The sequence below is a fragment of the Petaurus breviceps genome, unplaced genomic scaffold (assembly GCF_028583685.1).
Source record: "Petaurus breviceps papuanus isolate PSGF00001 unplaced genomic scaffold, PetGlider_PUasm1.0 171, whole genome shotgun sequence".
NCBI lineage: Eukaryota > Metazoa > Chordata > Mammalia > Diprotodontia > Petauridae > Petaurus > Petaurus breviceps.
This window is the reverse complement of record NW_027185754.1, coordinates 18,490,713-18,514,932: the sequence shown is the minus strand read 5'-3', so window position 1 is coordinate 18,514,932 and position 24,220 is coordinate 18,490,713. Positions and strand designations below refer to the sequence as shown.

General features: G+C 35.3%; 2 protein-coding genes across 3 annotated transcripts in view; one reads left to right on the top strand and one right to left on the bottom strand.

The window, feature by feature from the left end:
- The window catches only part of SLC7A9 (solute carrier family 7 member 9), a 52,412-nt gene extending 34,340 nt beyond the window's left edge, over nt 1-18,072 (top strand). Inside the window, exons 11-14 of one of the 2 annotated variants that reach the window (XM_069082615.1) lie at nt 375-524; nt 1,935-2,109; nt 14,847-14,938; nt 15,481-18,072. In XM_069082615.1, the coding sequence (XP_068938716.1) occupies nt 375-524; nt 1,935-2,109; nt 14,847-14,911 (390 nt within the window). In that variant the 3' untranslated portion in view covers nt 14,912-14,938; nt 15,481-18,072. Of the gene's footprint in view, nt 1-374; nt 525-1,934; nt 2,110-14,846; nt 15,253-15,480 lie in introns of those variants that run through there. The other variant, XM_069082614.1, reaches the window with a different exon arrangement.
- Nucleotides 18,073-18,202: 130 nt separating this feature from the next.
- The window catches only part of TDRD12 (tudor domain containing 12), a 71,999-nt gene continuing 65,981 nt past the window's right edge, over nt 18,203-24,220 (bottom strand). Inside the window, exons 26-32 of the mRNA XM_069082613.1 lie at nt 23,753-23,928; nt 21,959-22,086; nt 21,238-21,298; nt 20,408-20,521; nt 20,162-20,315; nt 19,995-20,061; nt 18,203-18,387 (exon numbers count right to left, since the gene is read on the bottom strand). Of these exons, the coding sequence (XP_068938714.1) occupies nt 18,296-18,387; nt 19,995-20,061; nt 20,162-20,315; nt 20,408-20,521; nt 21,238-21,298; nt 21,959-22,086; nt 23,753-23,928 (792 nt within the window). The 3' untranslated portion in view covers nt 18,203-18,295. The remainder of the gene's footprint in view (nt 18,388-19,994; nt 20,062-20,161; nt 20,316-20,407; nt 20,522-21,237; nt 21,299-21,958; nt 22,087-23,752; nt 23,929-24,220) is intronic.

The following is a 24,220-nucleotide window of genomic DNA, read 5'->3' as shown; positions in this document are numbered from 1 at the left end:
TCTCTCTGTCTCTCTGTCTCTCTCTCTGTCTCTCTGTCTCTCTCTCTGTCTCTTTCTCTCTCTCTGTCTCTCTGTCTCTCTCTCTGTCTCTCTCTGTCTCTCTCTCTCTCTCTCTCTCTCTCTCTCTGTCTCTCTCTCTCTCACAGAAACAACAAATCCTTATAAGACATATAAAATTGTCTCCACGAGCTTGAAGGAAACCAGTAATAGGCATTCATGCTTGCCTTTGCTGCTTGCAAAGTATAAGACCTCCCCTCCTCTCTTGGCCACCTCTTCAAATCTGTGTCATTATAAGAAGGAATTATTTCTTCAGAGACATCAGGGACAATGTTTATCTTCTAGTAACCTCAAAATTCATTCTTTTCATTATTTAGGGCATCATTGCTATCCTATACATCATACCTGGAGATATAAATACGTTAATTAACTACTTCAGTTTTGCTTCATGGTTCTTTTATGGCCTGACTGTAACAGGACTGATTGTGATGAGGTTTACAAAGAAAGACCAGAAAAGACCTATCAAGGTAGGTACTACTGTTTAAAAAGCGTAAAGCCCTCCCTTTCCTTTAAGGTTTAGCTTTCCTTTCTTTCTTGATTACTTTTTTATTCTGTTTTGCATACACTTTACATTTACTTACAGGTACATGTATCGTGTAGGGAGAGAGTAGACTATAAGATCTTTGAGGACAAGCTCTGTTCTTGTTTTTGACTTTGTATCTCTAGTGTCTGACATGTTTTAGATGCTTATTAAGGGCTTGTTGATTGGTTGATTGAATTTTTACCATTTACTAACTTGATCCTTTTATTTACTTATCTGATTAGATATCACAAATACCTCTGAAATAGCTTTTCATAGCATAAGACTTCTCCGGTAAATGGATTAGCTGATTCATGCATATACACTTTTAATAAAATGTTACCAAGGTTGAAACATGCATGGAAGGTATTTCAAGTTTATGCAGTGTATGAAGTATTGGCAATCTTTAGTAAACCTCCTACCAGGGCATGGTATTGCAGTGACCTATAAATGGTTGCCACCCAAATGCTTCAGGAAAATTAAATAGTAGCATATCCCTCCCCCTATCAAGTGTCTAGTGTTCTCTTGTGTCCAAAATCTTCAAGTGGCAGTGCCCCTCTTCCAGGAAAAACTAAGTACTAACAAATCATAGCTAGTTATTCAGCATCTGAAACAGACAATATGATGTAGTGTAAACAGCACTGGAATTAGAGTTACAGAGCATGAGTTTAAATCCCACTTCACATACTTCCTACTTATTTGACGAGGGGCAAATTGTAGCCTCTTAAAGCCTATTTCATCCTTAGTAAAATGGAGATAATATGTATGTTAAATGCCTGACAAAGCTGTTATTAGGGAAGTGTTGTAGAAGTTGGAATTATTTTTGAAAGACTTAAGAACCCCGATCTGTGCCATAACCAACCACGATTTCAGATGAGCAGTTATGAAGCATATACCCACCTCCTGACAGGGATGCAAGGGTCTCAGGGTACAGGTTGAGGCAGACAGCTTCTGGACATGGTCAATGTGTGAATTGGTTTTGCCCGACAATATTATAGCTGTTTGGAGAATTTTGTTCTTTTTTTTTTCCTCCAGTAGTGGATGGGGATGTGGGAGGCAGAAAAATCCATTTTTGTTCATTGAAAAAAACCCTTAATTAAAAATAACAAAAATGAGAATTATTTAAAGCTGCTAATAAGAGATCTAGAGTTTTGTTTTAAAGAGCTACTGTGTCAGCCTGAAACAAAATCTTAACCATCAGTAATGAAACCAGGTCAGAGTAGGGTTTGGGCATTGGACGAAATTGAATGTGCTTCTCTACAAATTCCTGCTTCTGTGATCTCCTCTGTTAGGTAAGGCATAATCTGAATACAAATGAACACCATAATCAATATTAATTTGTTGCTTTGTTTTACAGGTGCCTATTTTAATTCCCATCTTGGTGACTTTTATTTCAATTTACCTAGTATTGGCACCAATTATCAGTAAACCAGAGTTACCATATCTATATTGCGTGTTATTTATACTGAGTGGACTTCTGTTTTATTTACTCTTTGTTTACAACAAGTTCAGCTGGGTACAGAAGATTTCAAGTAAGTATAAACGAAACGGATTTGTGAATATTCTGCAAATAAAATCCAGTTTTCCACAATTAATTGTATAAGCTATTTGTCTACACTAAGCAACTGTTTCTTGAAACTGGTAGGTAAAAGGGAGCATTTTAACATTGCCATTGAATAAAACGACCTCATACTAAAAGGCAAGACATTTTCCATCCAATTATTGAATTACTGTCTTTAGGAGTCAGTCAGCAAGCATTTATTAAGCACCTACTATATGCCAGGGATTGTGCTAAGTATTAGCAGTCACTTCTGTTTGAAAATGTAATCAGAATTGACCGACCACTTAAATAATTCTCCTGTATCTAAGAGTCATACTTAAGGGTACTGGAATGTAACACATATCTCATTATTTAATATTTTTAAAAAAGAATGAACCATAACATCAAATATCTAATGGCACTTAGAAATTAATTAACTTAATTTGCCCCTGACCCCCATTCATGGCTAGGTTAATATATCAAGTCCTAGCAGGGTTATTACTAGTTTTCTACATGGTTATTAAAAATAGGTATGCTGTCTTCCAAGGTCTGATTATGTTGGGCAAGTGGGTGCTGTGGATTTTAAGGTATAAAGCCAGGTCTGGAGAAAATGGGGAAGGCTTAGCCAAGTAACAGGAATTATAGTTGAGCTGGCATTCAGTAGCAGCTGGGGCAGGTTAGCAGTGGGTCAAAGAAAGGCAGACAGATTAGAACAAGATTATCCATACTTCTTAAGGGCATATGGGGAACATCTGGAAAAAGTTATATTATTCAATTGAAATATTACAAAAATAGTAGTCTTAGCAAAACGCACAAAATAATTATATACCAGATAAAGCTTCCTTTATGAAAAAAAGGGAAAGAAAATGTAACCAAGGTAGTACTTCAACCCTTTGCGGAGTAGGTACTCTAGAAGAGGCTTTGGTTTATTTTGTATTTTTCATATATTGGATTTTCTGTGTAGAATTTTGGTATATAGGATAAAACATCATGCATACAATATTCCAATGAGTCTACTTAGGTTAATTTAAAAACTAATATGCAGAAGTCACAAAAAATATTAGGAAGTCTTTGCAGAGGAATCACAGCCAAATTCAATTTATAAAATTTAGTTTTAAAAATACTTGTGAATACATTAGATATAAATTATACAATGTAAAATACTAATATGGTTGGCATTGAACTAAACATAGCACTAGTCTCTGACCTTAAGATCTGAAAATATCTGTACTCTTTCTGATTTGAGTATTTGTTCATATAGTTAAATGTTATTTCTACAGAACTATCTTTTCTATTGAAAAAGTTTTCTTAATGCCTTTTATCAGTACATTATGATCATTTCTGGAAAAGCATCACCTCTTCCTCCAAATTAAATTAAACTTCCCATTGCAGCAACCTGATACACTGATCACATCTGACAACGTTTGCCACATTGTAGACCCCTTCTCTGTTTCAAAGAGAGTGTTTGCTTCCCAGTCTGTGCTCCAAGACCATCACTGGTCTTTCAGTTAGCTTACTTCTAGTGACCTCATTTACACTGTTGTACTTACTATGAATAGTGTACTTTGGCTTCTTATGATTTCACTCGGCATTTGTTATTGTTGAGTCGTTTCGGTCATGTCTGACTGTTCATGACCCCATTTGGGGTTTTCTTGGCAGATACTAGGTTTGTCATTTCCTTCTCCAGCTCATTTTACAGATGAGGAAACTGAGGCAAACAGGGTTTAAGTGACTTGCCCAGGATCATACAGCTGTTAAGTATCTGAGACCAGATCTGAACTAAGGAAGATGAATCATCCTGACTCCTGATCCAGCACTCTATCTACTATACCATTTATCTGCCCTTCACTCTACATTAGCTTATGCAAATTTTCATTAGTTTCTTTGCATTGATTTCTTACCACATAGTTATATTCCATAAATTTTTAATACCATGGATTTTTCAGTCATTCTTTAATTGATGGGCACCCATTTTGTTCCCAGTTCTTTGCTGCCATAAAAAGAACTACTACTATTTTGATGTAAACATTGCAGGGGGGGGGGTGGCATTTAGGTGGTATGGTAGATATAATGCTGGATATAATGCTTTACTTAGAATCAGGAAAACTTTAGGTTAAATCCTGCCTCTGGCACTTCCTTCTTGTGTGGTCGCCAGGCAAGTCATGTCCCTTCTCACCCTGTTTCCTCATCAGCAAAATAAGGTAAGAATAGTATCTACCTTGCAGAACAGTGAGTATTAAATGAGATAACATACATTAAAGGAATACGGAAATTCTAGTTATTATTATTTATTATATTTGACTTTTGATTCTTTATTTTACCTCCTTGGGACATAGGCCCAGTAATAGGGTCACTGGGTCAAATGAATCACAAAAACACTGAATTTGGGGGCGGCTAGGTGGCACAGTGAATAGAGCACCGGCTCTGGAGTCAGGAGGACCTGAGTTCAAATCTGACCTCAGACACTTAATACAAAAACTAGCCATGTGACCTTGGGCAAGTCACCTAATCCCAATTGTCCTCCAAAAGCAAAAAAAAAAAAAACTAAACTAAACACTGAATTTGAGAAATATAAGGGATCTCAGTGTCCACCTAGTCTAAACTACACTTAAATAAGAAAGCATCTGGGTAGCATAGTGTAGAGAGTGCTAGACTGGGAGTCAGGAAGACTTGGTCTCAGATACTTACTAGCTATGACTCTGGCCAAGTAATTTAAACTCTCCTTCAGTTTCCTCAACTATAAAATTAGGATACTAATAGTACCTACCTTACCGGATTGTTGTGAGAATCAAATAAGGTCATATTTGTAAAGTGCTTAGCTCAGTGCCTGACACATAGTAAGTATTTAACAAATGTTTATTTTCTTCCTTCCTTCCTCCTACAATCTCTCAGACTCAAGTAAGGTGAAACCTTTTATCTACCAAGGAAAGCAGCCCATTCTATTTTTGTATAACTCTAATTATTAGGGAGCTTTTCCTTACATGAAGCTTTAGGTTTTTCCTGTCAAGTTCCACTCATTGGAAGGTTAGTCACTTTTTTTTTTTTAATAATTCTGAACTGACATCCAGGATGCTTGCCCCAATCCACAGCTTCACCATAAGTGTTATTGGTGTTCCTGTCTTCTCACATCCTGTTCAACCTTGACTGTTTTTATCTTTTTCATCTTTGCCAATATGTAGGATGTGAGGTTAAAAACTCAGAATTGTTTTAATTTGTTTCTCTCATCATAAGTGATTTGGAGTATGGTTTCATCCAGTCATTTAGATTTTGCAATTTTTTTTAAGCTGTTCATGTTTTTTGACCACATCTCTATTAGGAAATTCTTATGGGTATCATATATTTGTGGCAATTCCCATTATAGCTTGAATATTAGACTTTTATCAGTGATATTTGATGTAACTACTTTCCCCACTTGTCAATTTCTTTATATTCAATCTTCAGTGATTTTGTTCACATAAAGGCTTTACATTTTAATGTAATATAAATATAATTTGTTTTCTTTTATGATCAGCTTTCTACCTTTTTTTAGTAAAGAACTATTCCCCTTGAGAGCTCTTCACCAAACAAGGAATGGAAGTAATCACGAAAAATAAGCCAGATAAGAAGAGAAGCTATAAAATGTGTGGGGGGAGAGGGAACCTCACTTCAAATATCTTTGATAATGGTCTGATACCTAAGAAATGAAGGGAAGCAACAAAACTACATATGACCAAGAGCTGTTCTCCAGTGTATGTGAAAGAATATGAGCAAATATTTCCCTAAAAAATAGCAAACAATTAACAACCTATGAAGGATTGCTTCAAGTCACTAATAAGAGAAATAATGATAATTTTTATATAGCACTTACTATATGCCAGGTGCTATCCTAAGCATGTTATAGTTGTTAAATCTTTGGTCCTCACAACAACCCTGGTGTTCTATTCATTGCACCATCTAACTGTTCCTACCATAAATTAAAATAACTCTCAGTTTTCACTTCATGTTAAGTCAATTGTCAAAGATAACAAAAGATAAGGATAGTCAGTGCCAGAGGGATTACAGAAAGACAGGTACACTAATTCCTTTAGAATTTTGTTGAAAACATGACTAAAATACTTTGAGCTAGAGATCCCATTGCTAGCCATACACCCCAAGGAGAAAATGAAAAGAAACATCCAAAATACACCAAAAAAATGTTTTTTTACGTTTTTTTGAAAAAAAGTTATTTTTAGTTCTAAGTTCTTTCCTTTCCTCCACCAATCATTACCTCAACCATTGAGAAGGCAAGCAATAAGATACCCGTTATACAAATGAAGTCATGCAAAACATATTTCCCTATTAGCCATGTTGAAAAAAAAGGCAAGAAAAATTAAGTGGAAAAAATGTTCAATCCATACCCAGAGTTTATCATTTCCCTTTCTGAAATTAAATAGCATTTTTCATTATGAGTCCTTTGGAATTGTTGTGGATCATATTATTGATAAGAGTAGCCAATGCCAAAATATTTATAGCATTTCTATAGTTGCAAAGAACTGGGGCGGCTAGGTGGTGCAGTGAATAGAGCACCGGCCTTGGAGTCAGGAAGACCTGAGTTCAAATGTGACCTCAGATACTTGACACACTTACTAGCTGTATGACTTTGGGCAAGTCACTTAACCCCAGTTGCCCTCCAAAAAGCAAAAAAAGAAGAAGAAAAAGAACTGGAAATAAGGTAGATACTCATCAGTTGGAGGAGTGGGTAAACAAATTTTGACACATGAATGTTATGTCATATTACTGTCCTCTAAGATCTGAGGAATATAAAACACTAGAAGTTATGTGAACTGATAAAAAGTGATGTAAACCGAATCAGGAAAACAATAAATACAATGACTACAACAGTATAAAATGAAAGAGCAAAATAAAAGTGAAATTAAAACTGTCTAATTAAAATGACCAAGTTTGACTCCTAAGGAGGAGGTAAGAAAATAAACCTCCCTTATGTCATTGAAGAATTGGGAGACTGTAAGTGTAGAATATTACATGCACTGTCAGACTCAGTTGGTGTGTTAGATTTTTTTTTCCTTTTTTTCCTTTATTATAAAGGATGACTTTCTGAAGGTCATTGTATGAGGTTGGGAAGGCGTATATTTAGAAATGAAAATTATGTAAAAACAAAAGATATAAATTTTTTTAATTTCCCCCAAAAAGTTTAAAATAAGTAAATAATAAATCAGAAAAAAAGTCCAAAAAAATTGTTCCCCTAGCCATAGCAGTGGAAAAATAGCTCTTCTTCATTCTTCTATACTTTTTTTTCTTTTTGCCTTTTGGAGGGCAATTGGGGTTAAGTAACTTGCCCAAGGTTACATGGCTAGTTTTTTTGTGTTAAGTGTCTGAGGCCGGAACCAAACTCAGAGCCTTCTGACTCTGGGGCTGGCACTTTACTCACTGCACCACCTAGCCGGCCCTATAATTTTTTTTATCCTGTGACTTTTTATAGTCAAGTCAATTATCCATTTGGAGTTTATGGTTGCAAATGTTATAAATACTGGTTTAAACCAAATTTCTGCCAAACTGCTTTCCAGTTTTCCCATTAGTTCTTGACAAATAAGGAGTTTTTTCCCAGTAATTTGTGCTTATCAAACACTGGGCTGCTGTTTCTGACTCCTTACTGTTGCTTATCAGGTTTGTTCCACTGATCCACCCTTCTATTGTTATTTTAACAATACCAAATAGTTTTGACTGATTGTGCTTATAAGTACCAGTTTTCATTTTGTTGTTCCTTGTGCAGAGTTCCTCTGAAATCTGCATCCTCTGGCTTTGATAACAAACAAGAGCTAGCACAACTGCATTTGCCTGGCTTCTTACAAATCTTTAATATCAACAGGAATGGGGGAGAAAGAAAAATGCCTCTGTGTGTGTGCATGTATGCGTGTGTGTGTGGATGTTCACCAAGTAGAAATGCCTAGAAATTCAGAGGAGAAAAAAATCTGTGGTCTAGATGTTTTCATACAAATATACCAGGTATGGGTATAACAAGCAAGGTTTTATATATATATATATAAATATATATATATAAAATATATATTTTATAAAATATTATTTATATATTTTATAAAATATATATTTTATAAAATAAAATTTATAATTATATATAAATATATAATACTAATTTGAGATAAATTTGACTTCATACATTTCACCTATCCTCATGTGACCCCTCTTCATCTTAGTTGTCCTTTTATCTAGACCTGTCAACTTGTTAACGACCTTTCTAAACAAAAGTACCCAAAATGGGACATAAACCTGTAGATGTGCTCTGATTAGAGCACAGAAAAAATGACCATCTCTTTCTTCCTGGAAGCTATGCCTCTCTTGATGCAGCCTAAGATCCTGTGAGCTTTTTTTGGCTCCCATATCACACAGTGGACTCATACTGACCTTGTGGTCCACTAAAATGGACCTTGTCCATTAGAGCTTGTGCCTGTGGGTACAGGAAAAATGACTGAATTTCAATTCAGAGGTGATGAGTTCATGATTCTCAGTTTTTCCACTTTACTGTCTCTGAACCTCAGTTTTCTCATCTGTAAAATGGGACTAATCGACCTCTAAGATCCCTTGCAGCTCTAAATTTAATATTTAATTCAAAATTTAATATTTAGTTAGTAATTTAATTCTAAATGTAATATTTTTAGACAAACTATTATCTAGTCTTCCTCCCCCACATCTTGTACTTTGAAATTGGTTGGGCTTTTTTTTTTTGACCCAAGTATAAGACTTTAAATTTCCCCCTATTGAATTTCATCTTATTTCATTCATCTCAAGTGCTCTAACCTACCAAGGTTTTTGGATCCTGGCTCTCTTGTCCAAAGTATTAGTTATCTCCAAGCTTTGTGTCATCCACAAATTTAATAGGCATGTCATCTATGCCTTTATTCAAATCACTGATAAAAATATGAAATAACATAGGGTCAAGCCCCTGCCAAGCTGACATTGAACCAGTTCTGGCCATTCAACCAGTTCCAAATCCATCCGTTTTGTATTGTTATCTAATTTCTATCTCCATCTTTTCCACAAAATCGTATGAGATACTTTATCAAACGCTCTGCTAATATGCATATAAATTCCATCTAGAGCATAACCTTGATCTACACTAACAGAAAACCAAGTAAGATTAGTCTGACATGAGCTGTTCTTGATGAAACCTTTGTAATCCTCTCTTCCTTTTCTAAAGATTCACTGGCTTCCTTATTGATCTGTTCTAAAAATTTCCCAGGAAATCAAAGGCAAGCTTACTAGCCGGCCTATAGATTGCAGATAACTTTTACCCCTTTTTTTGAAATTCCAGACGGCGTATGCCCTTCTATAGCTCTCTCTTATTCTTTATGTTCTTTCACATACTGCTGACCACCAATGGCTCAAAAATCGCATCAGCCAGTTCTTTCAGGACCTGAGGATATAGTTAATCTGGGTCAGATGACTGGAATTCATGCAGGCAGCTAGCTACTGCTTTTTTTCTTTAGTCATCTTGGGTAGTAAATCCTTGTTATCATTTTTGTTCTTTCCTTTTCATTCCAAAGGTCATCTTCCTTTATAAAGGGAAATGAAAGGAATCAAGAAATTCTGTCTTCTCTCTGTCATTATCACCCTATTCATCCCAAACAGTAGTTCTATCTGAGAGTGGAGGTTAAAGCAAACTTTTACCTCCTTGAGAGCCACTGTTAAATTTTCATTGTGAGCATTTACCCTTCAGAAATTGACAGATTTACAGATCAGGGTCTAATTTATTCTCTTGTTGATTGTCTATGCATATTAAACTTAAAACTGTGTTATGAATTTTCAGAGAGCCCTAGGAGTACATTCCTGGTCCTATCCCTTTTTTAAAAACCCTTTTCTGGTTGTAGATAAAAAGTCTTTTTTTTTATTGCCTCACTTTCTTCCCCTGGCATAGCTTATTATATACTATTGATATTCTTTTTATAGGACCATGCCACAATGATGTTCATCCTCTATTATCTGCCATCTATTATGATCTGGCTTTCCCTGTAGAATTTTAGTTGATAAAGCCTTTGAAACCTTTGAAATTTCCTTTTCCAAAATCTTGGGTGCACGTCAGACTATGCCTAACTTTCTTCTCTATCATAGTATCTAGGAGGGAGCCAGTCATTTCCCTACAAGGCTCTTATCCTTCCCACATTGCCACCAGCTTTTCCAGATAGAAATAATTAAATACAGAATTTCCTGTTGTTGGCTACTCCAGCTTTTCTAGGACTCCATTATAATTAAAGAAAATCAAGAAGCTCTCAGTGCTTCTCTTTGTTGCAGAGGGCTTTCTAACAAATGTCTGGCTAACTGGAGTCCTTCATCACCAATCTGTCATGCCTCTAAGGGAGGCTGTTTGGTTTAGTGGGAAGAGCTCTGGATCTGGCATCAGAAAGCCTAGGTCTAAATCCTGGCTCTGCTATTTACTGCCTGTCTGACTTTGGGGAAGTCAGTTAACTTCTCTGATAATGGTCCCTGCTAGCTCTAAATCTGTGGTCCGCTAAGATCCCAGAGAAGTGAAGATGAAGCCAGCTACCCATTTCCTGATAGAAAAGCTCAGAGTGAAGAATGAAACATATTGTTGGGATATGGCTACTATGGGAATTTGTTTTGCTTGACTATGCATATTTTTACTAATTTTATTTTTTTAATGGGGGGGAGATAGAAAGGTGGAAGGGCAAGAAAACATTTTTGTCCATTAAAAAATTAAATATATCTATGATCCTATAATCTTTTTCAAATTCTTCATCTAGTTCCTCTTTCTATTCAGGTGGTAGGTACATAGTAAACTCTAATGATAAAATTGCTTCCATTTCTCCCTCGATTGAAATCATCCAAATGATTTTCATTATGCCTTTCTACCCTGGATCCTGGGTTTCCTTTCATGATTATCTATATTTTACTATCCAGTGCCACCTACTCATACCCTTTTTACTTGTCCATTAAAAATAATAATAAAGTAAATCAATCCAGAACCATATTCCAGTCATAGGTTTCACCCCAAAAAATCTGTGCTACACATAAGGCCAACTTTGTTGTTGTCATTGTTCAGTTGTATCTGACTCTTTGTGACACATTGACCATAGCATGCAAGGCCTGCTACCCTCCACTACCTTCTAAAGCCTGTCCAAGCTCCTGTTCAGTCTTCCATGACATTATCTATGTATCTCACCCTCTGCTGTTCCTTCTCCTTTTGCCTTCAATCTTTCCCAACATCAGGGTTTTTTTTTTTTACAATGAGTTCCAACTTCTCATTATGTGGCCAACGCATTTCACCTTCAGCTTCAGTATTTGACCTTCCAGCAAATGGTCTGAGTTAATTTAAGTCTTGGTGGATTTTATCTCCTTGCTGTCCAAAGGTCTCCCATAAGTCTTTGCCAACACCACAGTTTGAAAGCATCAATTCTATAGCACTCACAGCCATACATGACTAGTTTTGACCTTATGGACCTTCATCATATATTCCTAATGATTCCTTACATTAGAACCTCTCATTCCTTTAGTTTATTGTCTATACTTCTGACATCCGTTAATGAAGCCAAGAGTTTTTCTTTATCGGATTTTTGTCTCCTTTGTCTTAATTGCTCTCTTCTCCTTCCCTGTAGCTACCTCTCTATTGTACTGTTATCTAGCTTTATGAATATACATAAGTAGACTTCTCTTTCAAAATATTTTTAAATTGAACACCCTTTTGATTTGATTTGCAAGACGCTTGCCAAATAACCTTTTAGCCTGTTAGGTGCCCTCCATGCTTGTCCAAGAGACTGTCAACCCTTTTTTTTAATTTTAATGTTTTGCTTTTTGGAGGGGGAAAGGCAGGGCAATTGGGGTTAAGTGACTTGCCCAAGGTCACACAGCTAGTAAGTGTTAAGTGTCTGAGGCTGGATTTGAACTCAGGTCCTCCTGACTCCAAGGCCAGTGCTCTGTTCACTGCACCACCTAGCTGCCCCCTGTCAACCCTCTTATGTTATATTCCAGAAATCCTACTCCTATTTGATTCCTTAGCAAATCTTTAAAAATTTTGATTTAAAACCTTTAAAAAATTTTATATTTTTGTACTGATATAGATGTGTCATGCCAGTATAAATCAACTATGTAGGAAGAATTGCCTTCTATTCTTTTATTAATTTGAAAGGTTCTACCCATTCTTAAAATTTCAGGTAATTATTGTGATTTATGATTCAGTATTTCTAGTATCATGGGCCATTGATGCAAATATGTCCTGACTTTCCCACACACCTTTGGCTTTTCCATGATGTTAAGAGTTCTGTGTCTCCAGTAGGCACTAATCTCTCACAGTACCTGGGTTGGAAGGAAACTCACACGGTAATTTAATCTGACTCCTTATCTTTTTTCTACAATTCTTTCTCTAACATTACTTACAAGTACTCATCTTGTTTCTGTTCATCTAGTTCTTCAGTAAGAGGGGACCCACTGCCCCCTAGAGGACTGCATTTTACTTTTGGACAAAGTAGTTCACTTCTAAATACAATTTTTCCCCCCTTATCATAACCTGCCTCTACTGGGGAAGCAGTGAGGTAAATACACCTTGTGTCCTTACTGGCCCTTAGTTCTTTATTCATCACTTCATAATCCTTGGCAATAGTTTCTAGGCTCCTGACAGTATCATTAGTGTGCAGGTCCATTACCAGAAGTTAACTATTTTTTGACAAACTTTGGGAGGTCCTCCATTAACGTCTTGGATCTGTGCTCCAGGAAATGATGCAAACCTTGGAAATAAGTAACCACTCTATCTTAGAATTCATGACAGAGGAGAGAAAACCAGACAAAATGACATCCCTTATGATTTTATGGAGCAGATTTCAAAGGGTTCAGAGAAGAAATAGGTAGAATCCTGGGGACTAAATTCTTTAGGATGTCAGCTCAAAACAATGAAAAGCTACCAAGAATGAGACTCAAGCAGAAAATCGTGTTCAGGAGGAAGGGAAACTGTGTAAAGGTAGAGATGATTCAACAAAAAATCTGAGTTGGTCAGTGACATCTATGCATAAGGCCAAATCTTTTGATTTTGGTTTTCTTTTTTCCTGGCAAAGAGGATAATCTCTGGATTCAAAAGGACATACAAAAACTCTGATAGAGAACTGAAATCCAAGATCATAGGTAGATAGTGCCTAGCTTGCCTTGGATGAGTTCAAGTCACCAGGTCATATTAACTACATCCTAGGATGCTAAAATCAGAAGAGGGATTATAGGATGGGAGATAAGGCAAAGTGTCTAGTGGAATGCTCTAAAGATTCTTGCTTGACCCTCATTTTTTAACATTTTTGCCAGTGACTTGGATAGAGGTATAGATGGCCTAATTATCAAATGTGCAGATGGTACAAAACTGAAACAGATAGCTGACAGGTTAAGAATAAGAATACAAAAAGTTCTCAAAAGTCTAGAACATCAGACTAATAATCAATCACAGATAAAAAATGGATCAACAAGATGAAATTGAACAGGGATGAATATAAATTCCTATACTTGAGTTTAAAAAATCAGTTTCTAAATGCTATCCATATCCAGAGAAAGAACTATGGAGTCTGAATGCAGATTGAAGCATACTAATTTTTTTGTTTCTTTTTTCTCATGGTTTCCCCCCTTGATTCTAATTTTTTACAACATGACTAATGTGGAAATATACTTAATATGATTGGACATGTATAGTCTATATCAGATCACACACTGTCTTGGGAAGGGGAGAGTGGAAGGAGGGGGAAGAAAATGTAGAACTCAAAATCTTATAAAAGTGAATGTTACAAACTAAAAACAAAAATTGGTTTCATAAATATGAGATGGAATAGATCTGACTTTACAGTTCATCTGAAAACCATCTGGAGGTTTTAAGCGGACCTCAAGTTCGATATGAGTCAGCAATCAGATTGTATTAACAAGTTACAATGTCAAGAACATTATGCCCTGATTAGAACTCATCCAGAGTACTGTTTTCAGTTCTGGGTATCATTTTAAGAAAGATAAATCAAGAAAACAAAGGACAGCTAAGACAGTGAAGAGGCTAGAGATACTACCTTAGGAAGAGGATGTGAAGAAAAGGGGATGTTGAGCCTGGAGAACTCATAGGGAAGACATGATAACCATCTTCAAGCATCTAAAAGTCTGAAATATGGAAGAGTGATTGGAGGAATTTTGCTTGACCCTAAGAGGGCAGAACAATAGACTTAGAGTTGATGTAAGGAAAAACTTCCTAAAAAATTAGAGGTATCCAAACATAGACAGGGCTGTATAGAAGTGTAAGTCTTCAAAGACAGAAGGACTTTTGCGCAGCAGAGGGAATTCATGTTTAGGTATAGTTAGGTCAGATGAACTCCGATTCCTTCCTATTCAAGATTCTATGAAGTGGCTTCTTCCACATACCTTAACAACCTCAAGTAACTATTATTCTCCAGGGAATAACATATAGGGGACAGTTCTGGCTTGTAGAAATGTGTATGGAGAGCATGTCCTAAAAGTCTTAAGTGCTAATCTTATTAATATTTAAAACTTTGCAGTTTTAGGCTATTATTCTGTTTCCTTTGCCATTTTCAGTGACAAAAGCTTAAATCTGCACAAATTTACACCAAGACTTTTGGGACACCCTGTATTATAGGCAGTGAACAGTAAAAATCTCTAATCAAAGTAATAAATTCTGACAGACTTTTAATGATTGTATGTATTAAATGTCACCTATAATACATATTTCTAATTATATCAAATTTGGGATTTCAGAACCCATGACCATGCACTTACAGATGCTTATGGAAGTTGTACCACCAGAAGAAGATCCCAACTAACATTTGATTTTCAGTACATCAAGTCATGTAAGAGATGTATTTTTCTATGGAATATTTGTGATTATGTCTTCCTGATGTACACATTTTTTTCCAAGAGAATTTTTACAAATATTTGTAATAACTTTTTTTTAAAGAGATCCACAATTCTCTCTTGGCCTGGAGTTTACAGCTAGGAGAAGCAATTAGGGTTTGCTAAAATTAGCAAGCTAAGAAAGCTACTCTGCCTTATTGAAAATTAGGAGAGTGGTAAATAAAATACCACAGTGTGGTGGTGACCTATTTAAGAGAACTGTACATTTATTTAAAATAACTGTCAGTAAAGTAAGTTCCTTAAAACTCAATGTTCAAATTTTTTTATCTTATTTAACTAAATTTTATTTTCTCTAACACCTAATATTTAGCTCTGCATAAAGATACTTGTTTGTTGAACGTATGCTTGAATTCAATTACCTTTGAAACTTTTTTCAGAAGAGTATATTTGTAATAGAACCAATATTTCAGAAATTCTAATTCTGAAATGGTTCAGCTAATATGATGCAGAAGTCAAATCCAAACCCATCATTTTACAGATGAAAGAACTGAGGCCCAGAAAAAGTTTGATTCGATATTAAATGGCAGAGCCAGTATGTGAACTGAAGTCCTCTGAAACCAGATTCAACCAACACTCAAAAGCTATACCATCTGCTTCCTTTAAATAATTTTTCAAGTTTGTTATTTCAAAAAGAATCAGACCAATAAAGGGATTATTTATTATCTATGTTTAACACAGTAACTAATCTGGATAATTGATCCCATCTTGGTTTGTATGAACAACACTGAAAAGCCATTGGTTTCTAATCTTAGAGATCACATCAATTTGATATCTTATATTGATTTGTAATCTCAAGTCAATGGCTCTCATGGGCATCCAAATGTCCTTTCATTAGCATTTGAAATAGAGGAGAAAATTCTCAGGAATAAAATTTGACCTTGATTCACCCTGTGCCCCCCAAATTCCCTTCCTATGGTTATATGGAAGCCAACTGCCACTATCACAGCAGATCAGCAACTGTTTTCAAACTCCAGTTTCCCTGGGGCACTGAGGCTGAGTGATTTGCCCACTGACATAGGTAGTAAGAATTAGGTGTGACTTGAGCACAGAGATCTGAGATGTCAGGATGACCTGGATCAGATCTGGGCTCAGATACTCAGCACCACACCCAGAAATAACTGGCCGTGTAACCTTGAGCAAGTTACTTAACCCCAATTGCTTAAAAAAAAAATTATTGTAACTTAACATTTATTTTTTTGAAAGGCCACCACAACTTAAGTTAGCTATTTGCTTTATATATTTTTAGAATTAAAACATTTTTAGGCGTTCTATCATTGACTACAAAAAAGGTTTCATAAAAGATCAAAACAAAAGCAGGTGAGCAAAAAGGTATAAACTACTGACAGAAGGCAATGAAATCCTATAGACTATTGGGCTATCTCTCGAGTATACAACAAGAGAATTCACTAAACAAGACTTATATTGTAATGAGCTTGTTATTGTAACTCTGTAGGGATACAAGTTGTATACCTATAAATTAAAGTCAGAAAAGTATTGAGAGACACTGGAGGAAGTACATGATGATATTGATACCTTTTGCTTAGTTTAAATTCAACCATGAAAAAAGAAAGTCTAACTTCATTTTGAATTGTATGTACCTTGTCTCCCCGACCCTCAGTTCCATCCCTCAATACACAACATTACTAGTAGGGGCAAAAGTCTATTTACTAAACTTTAAAGTTAACAAGTAACAAAAGGGAAGAGCTGTCATAAACACACATGCACACACACACAGCGCTGGATCTACCTATATAAAGTCAGAAAATCCCCACCTACTCTGGCAAAAAGGGTAACCTGTCACTTGATCTCATCATGAGAAAAATGTCTTAACTTTGTTCTTAGAAATACTGCTTTAAAATGGTGATGATTGTCCCTTTCTTCATAAGTAGCCCATTTTACAGGTGAGAAAACTGAGACTCAAAGTTTAATTTTACTACATCTCACAGAACAGCTGAAGGAAGAGTTTTGATTTTTATCAAATGCACATATATATATGTATATATATATAATATATATATATGTACACACACATACATGAAGACAGTAACTTTTTTTATTCTTTTTGCTAAAAAAGGAGAATGCCCAAATACCATCTAAGACTACTAGCGTAATGCACCATTCATTAAGTCACATCTACCTTATAAATTTTAAATCTGTTTTTAGTTTTAAAGATCTATTTTTTTCCCTATATATTCATATTAATGAATATAAAAAACTTTAAGGAAGAAAATGTAAGTATCTGTTCTACACGTTCTTTAAACCAAATATGTGATCTTGATTACTTCAATATTGTCAACTGGTTAAAAATATTCTGACATTCCTAGGACTTGTGAAATCTAAACTTCCTGAGTGCTAAAAGCAGTCAACCTTTGCAATTTCACTTAAAGAGCAACTTTGCTTTCTTTGCTTTACTCTGTGATATATAAATACACAGAGCCCCACACGTAGACTTGAGTAGTAAAAAGGGCTATTTGGAACCTGTAGCTTTTGCTACTTTCTTTAGGCACTTCTTTTAAAAACGGTCTAGAGGTCATAAAGATACAACTTTAGGTCAATCCAATTTTTACCAGTGTACTTGAGATTAATTTAAAATTAATGATGTTAAAGTCATTAATTATACCTCTTCAACCAAAAGTGAATTAGTGTTCATAAAGTGTACCACCAGAAAACTAAGGCTATTAAACTGTTTCATATATGCACATTAATGCCAACTGATTCAAACATCTATACCCTTAACAACAATAAGAAGAAGACTATTATATCACTAAGGCCTAATTAATAAGGAAATAATGGGATCAATAAACCAGGTTAAAATATAATTTTGTGAGGTTGAAAGCCTACTTATTAGAATAGAATTATAAATTTCAATAATTTAAGTAGGCCAATGAATCATACAAATTTTTATTTTAAAACACAGACCTAAAGTAAAATTAATGGCTGAAAGTCTTTTACTACCAGGGGGATCAAAATCTGTTATCTGCCAAAGCTAAATGATGTTAAAGAGAAGAAGGCATAAAACAGGAAGGTACATTAATAGCTGGGCTTGTGTTTTTTTTTCAAGCAGGTTAACCAATATCTATCACCATTCCTTAAGTTTAATTTTGGTCTCTTTATAAACTAACAACTAAGTAATTCTTATCATTAACAAATCAAATGACGACTTTTGTAGACAATATGATTTTTCCTCCTTGGAATAAAAAAGGCTCAGATGTATCTGTGCATATCTTCTCAACTGCAGGTGCAGTGATAGACACTGCTCCAGAAAAGTTCCAAAACATAATTTAACTTGCATGCTATTCACTGTCAGTTTCACTGTCCTCAGAAGAATCATCTCTATCTTCACTCAACTGCAGACCAGTGTTGAGAACCTTTCTAGAGCACACAGCTTAAAAAAAAAAAATAAATATAATTCAGTAATTCAACACTTATTGGTAATTTCATAGTAGGGAGCCAACTAAGCTCAGTCAATGTTTTTCATATCAAAACATGTAATAGAACAATGTTTATTCTTTGGAATTTGAACATGAACAATTTATGTACAGTGTAATTAAATATTCTTTATTTATTCATAGATATATTTTATAAAGAAATGGTTTATTCAATTATTTTCCTCAAGAAAAAAATCTTTTTTGTGCATAATATCATGTGTTCAAATCAAAACCTAAGAGTCAGTTAATGTCATGTCAATAATGTAGAAATAAAACAAATGATTTCCTATCACTATGTTTATTAGTGCATAATTCCTTAAAGAAAAAAATGTAGGGGCAGCTAGTTGGCACAGTGAATAAAGCACCGGCTCTGGAGTCAGGAGGACCTGAGTTCAGATCCCGCCTCAGACACTTAACAGAAAAACTAGCCGTGTGACCTTGGGCGAGTCACTTAACCCCAAATGCCCTCCAAAAAGGAAAAAAAACAGAAAAAAAAAGAAAAATGTGAAACAGCGAGCCAAAGGAACAGTAATATTCACAGTATAGACAAGCAATAGCAACCCTTCTCATTCCAAAACTAACATGTCAAGAGTTAAATGTCCTGTAATCTTCAATTCCTGATCTCAGGTTAGTCCTCGTTTCTGTTTTTGTCTGAATTCAGCTGATTCTAGTTTATAAGCCATCAAAATCAGCCTTTTCCACAGGTACACAGAAAGTTTGTTTCATATGTAGCATTATTTTTTAGACTAAATAGCTATATATTTATGAGAGGCCATAGAACACAACTTATCTGTACATAAATCTGGATATGCTACAGATTAAACAAAGCATAAGTTTCTCAAGCATTATTATCTATTTTATTATTTATTTTTTAACAGCTCATAACATGGTTTTCAAACTAATTACTCAAGACAGCACTGGAGAAAAAAGTGTCTCACTACAGTGAACGAAACAAACTTATATTTTAGTGGCAACAGAAGTGAAAGTTTTGTAGTACACGAGGCATGACATGGATTCAGGTTACAACCCCCAGGCCACTGTGTAGTTATATAGTTATATAGAATAAACAATTTTCCTCATTTGTAAAATGGAGACAATACAATTTGCACTAATTACCTGACAGGGTTGGAGGAAAACAAAGTGTTGTGTAAATCTGAGCTGTTATTCAAAAGGAAAAAAATTACTCAAATTGTTAAAATCATGTGAGGCATACAAAAGAAGAAGTGTATACTTATCTTCCTCTTGCTAAAAGACTCCATATCTTCTTGGTTAACAGAAAGCTATCCAAACATGTTCACAACGGAAAAGATATGTGGAAAAAATGACTGTGAACTCTTTCACATGAATTGTAATAAAAGTAAAATGTCTCAGCGACTACAATTCCTAAAGGACCATACATATGTACATGTGACTATGCAGCAATAATTCCTCAACGTGGCTCACACCCCATTGCTGCTTTTGCTTCAGTCTTCTCATCTTGCCTTTGAACATATGGCCCTACCTAATGAGTACTTTTTTTTCCTCTTTAAAACATTTCTCCTTGTTTCTAATAATATAGTCTTACCATTAGAAAAGGGGCTTATATCTTCACATTCCTCCCAATGATCGAAATCAAAAGACACATTAGGATTCTGTTAAATACAAAATATAATTTTAACTGAGAAAATAAGTTAAATACACCTATATATACACCAAGGATAATAAGACTCAAAAATAGTTAAAATATATTACCCTTTTCTTGAGTAAATTATGCCACGATTCTTTTTTCTCTTTTACAAGAGTGACTATAGGTTCTTCATTCTTAATGACACATTTGGATTCTTCTTTTAATATACTTGCATGTAGGTCCATATCAGCCAAGTAAAATTTATCTCCTACCCAAGCACTAAATTAAAATAAGCAAAGTTAGCCTTTTTAACATAGTCAAGTGGTTCCAGTTTTGGGGGGAGGGTTTGGCTTAAATATACATGGGCCTACCTGAAAACCACCCTTTCTCTAAAAAATTTACATTTCTGATCTTTTACATTTCTTAGCCTTATCTTCACAATTACAACATCTTCTTTTTGAAACCATTTTATCTCTGGGTGGAAACTATGAGAGAGAGAGAGAGAGAGAACCTAATTAATCAATTAACCAACAAACATTTGTTAAATATCTATTATATTCTAGGCACTGTTTTACCTAAAATGTGAAACAGTCCCTGACCTCCAGGAGCTTACATGTACACATATAAGTCTACACAAAAAATAAATACAAGGTAGTTTGGGGTTTTTTTTGAGTGGGGGAACTAGAGTTGTGGGCAGGGATCAAGAAACACTGCTTGTGCAAGGGTACGTGAGCTAAGTTTTTAAGAAAACCAGAGATTCTAAGAGGCAGAAGGCAGAGGAGAGTGTATTCCAAGTTAACCTCTGTGAAAGTTTCTGCCATTAAGAGATTACTGATGACTCTGGAGACATCACATTCAGGCAAGTGATGAAGCTGGAAGCCATAGTGCAGAGGGTGGATATGCAAGTAAAAGAAAAGCAAGCTACAGACAGCTTTTTCTTGGAATCTGTGAAAGGTGCCAAGGAGTTTTAAGGTGGAGAGTAAAGAGAGCTCACAATGAATGGTTTCCCTTTTCTCAGTTAAGTACTGAGGCCCTAAGGTGAGAGCACATGGGGAAAGAGAGGTATTTAAGACTTCAGGAGAGAGATAAATAATCAGAGAGAAACAGAAGAACTATCTTGTTGCAGTATATTTATGTTAAAACCATCTAAGTAAATGCTTTATTTGTTAAAGAAAATCTCTTTCAAATTATGGAGTCATACCTTTTATGCTGCTGCTGTGTTGTTTCTTTAATGTTATTTTCACTATTTTCTGATATCACTTCTATGAAAAGAAAAAATGTCTAGGATAAGCTTATCATTAATCATACCTTTAACTCTATAGTGTGAATTTCCTTACCCTATTATTTACCTAAGTGCAATGCAACTGACAACTCTCATCCAGGCAAAAGACAATGAAATGAAGGGACAAACATTTCCTGATAACTCAGGCTTTGTGTGTTAAGTATCAATATGCTAATTAATAGTGAAAATTAAAATCTATTAAGGGGAAAAAAATTCTTAACAGTTTTGAAGCATCAGCATGATATAGTGAAAAGAGACTGGATGAGTCCAGGGTAGTTCAAATCCCACTTCAGATATTAGACACGTAACCACGAACAAGTCTCTTACTGTCCCTTAGTTCATTTCCTCTTTTGTCAAATAGTTAGAATAACTGTAAGTACTTGCATGATTGGTATATTTGGAGGGTCAAATAAGATAAAATAGGTTAAATGCTATAAGATGCTATTAAAATGCAATAAAAACACTATGTGTCATTCTAAGACCCTTTGATCCAGTCATGATATCAAAAGTAAAACTTACTAAATATTAAATTTTTATTCTGTGTAATGCCTTTAGAAGATATAACAAATACTAGTCATGTTTTTCAAAAAGAAATATAATTGGGACAAGAAAATTAAACACTTGCTTCATAAGTACTTACCAGACTTTTGATTTTCTGTATTCACTTGTAAGAAAATATTGTTTTCTGAAATTCTGTCATCATCTGATATTGAGCTTTGCAGGTCACCTGTATCCTCTCTACTTTTGTTGGGTGGTAAAGGAGGTATTCTAAATAGAAAACACACCATTACTACCATGTAAATGTTTACCAAAGGTTAATACCCAGATTTTTAAAGCAGTATTTAGATTAAAAAAACCAGACAGATGAAGAATACACATTAGGCATATCATATTATAACATGTACTTGGATGTTCTTCTCAGTTTCTTCATCAATACACATGCTATGAAAGTCCAAATTGAGGAAGATATCCCCAATTTTTATTAGCCATTATTATAGTATTAAATGTAATTCTTTTAACAATCCTTCCTTAGCTACATTGGATGTGATATATTTAATTTTAATTTATGAAGCCTAGACTAACAGAAAATTATTATCCAACAACCTTTTCCAATACCCTACTGTTCACAATAAAAAGGAAAACAATACGGGCATAAACTCATTTCTGCAAATGGATATGATGGGGTGTTTGGGTGCCTGCGCTTGAACCCCAGTTCCAAAATCATATTTCTCCTTAGCCTCAAATCTCCCTAGCCTCAAATACTGTCTCAGGCAGTTTCTCCCCAGCCCAAGGACAGCATACCTTATCTCTCTCTTCCTCATACAGTAGCCAGCTGCACCTATAGAATTTATTAGTTTCAACCAACTGTGTACTGGCTGAACTGGCTGTGTATTGGGTCATAAAGCTACTCACTGATCTATCATATCTACCCTAAACTTAGTCAGGTAAGCTTATCTTGTCTAATAAGACATTGATGGGGGCAGCCTGGGTATTTCTCAGTCAGCCCTGACTCATTTGTTGATTTAGGGCTCTTTCAGGCCTAAAACCACACCTCCCCTTAGCTCTACCTTGGGCTATTTCCCATTGAATTCTGGGTAAAATACCTGTACCACATATTAAAAGTGCACGTTCCTTTAAGAACTGACCACTCCTTAATCACTCCCTAATCTCACCCTGACTCACCTAGTTAGCATATTTTGGCCCACACTGTACTATAGTTTGTCCTATATAAACTTTAACTGTACTCCTCTAAAGTTGCAGGTTCCTTAAGAACTCTTGTCTACTGAAAAGCATAACAATAAACTTTTGCCACCTTGACTTAAAGAATGCTTGAGTCCCTGAATTCATTCCAGGCAGCCTTGCCCAGGGAACTTTAGTCTCAGGATTCTTGTATCCCTGGGGGTTTGTCCCCTCAACATTTCTGTCCCCTCAACAGGTGGAAGCCTAGAAATTTATCCAAATCCTTTGAAGCTGGGCACATGTATCCTACACAGTTCCTATCACATCACTGCCTTGTAAAAATATGTTTTAAAAAAGCTCAATGAATACTCTATTTTATACTATATTTTACGACGGAAACCTATTAATACCTCTTACAAAATTTCACAGTAGGAACTATTTAGTCTTCACCATGAGTTCAGACTAATGTCAATTCTGTTTTATCCTTCAGCTAAAAAGTACTACCCTATGAGAATCATAGATCATAGGGCTGTGGATTTAGAACTGAAAAGGGTCTCAGATATCATCTAGTAGAAGCCCCCTTTGTCAAATGAAGAAAGTTAAGCCCACAGAGATGAAATGACTAGCTTCTGTCAGAAGTGGGCAAATATAGAGCATTACCAAGGTTCCCCCAGTGAGGTGGCAGAGCTAGGATTCAAACCCAGAGCCCCTGTGTTTCAAATAACAAATACATAAAGATGAAATGTTAACTCACATGGTTTGGAATGTGCTCTCTTGAAGGGTTATTACCATTTTACTTTCTTGGCACAGTTTTTTAAGTTGGTCTACATGCTCTGGATTATCAGTACCCATTCCCATTGATAAAATTTCAGCTCGAACATTATATTCAATTACAGAAGTTTTCAAGTCTGAAAGCTTGGTGAGATGGACCTTGAGTTTGAAAGACAAAATAAAACTTTATTTCAAAATCATGATTTTTTGTTTGTTTGTTTTGGGGTTTTTTTTGCCTTTTTTGGAGGGCAACTGGGGTTAAGTAACTTGCCCAAGATTACACAGCTTGTTTTTTGTGTGAGTGTTAAGTGTCTGAGGCTGGAATCGAACTTGGGTCCTCCTGACTCCAGGGCCAGCACTTTACTCAAAGCGCCACCTAGCCACCCCCAGAATCATGATTTTTAAAAACATTTTTAATTACTTTAGTGTACTTCCTGATTTTAACAGAAAT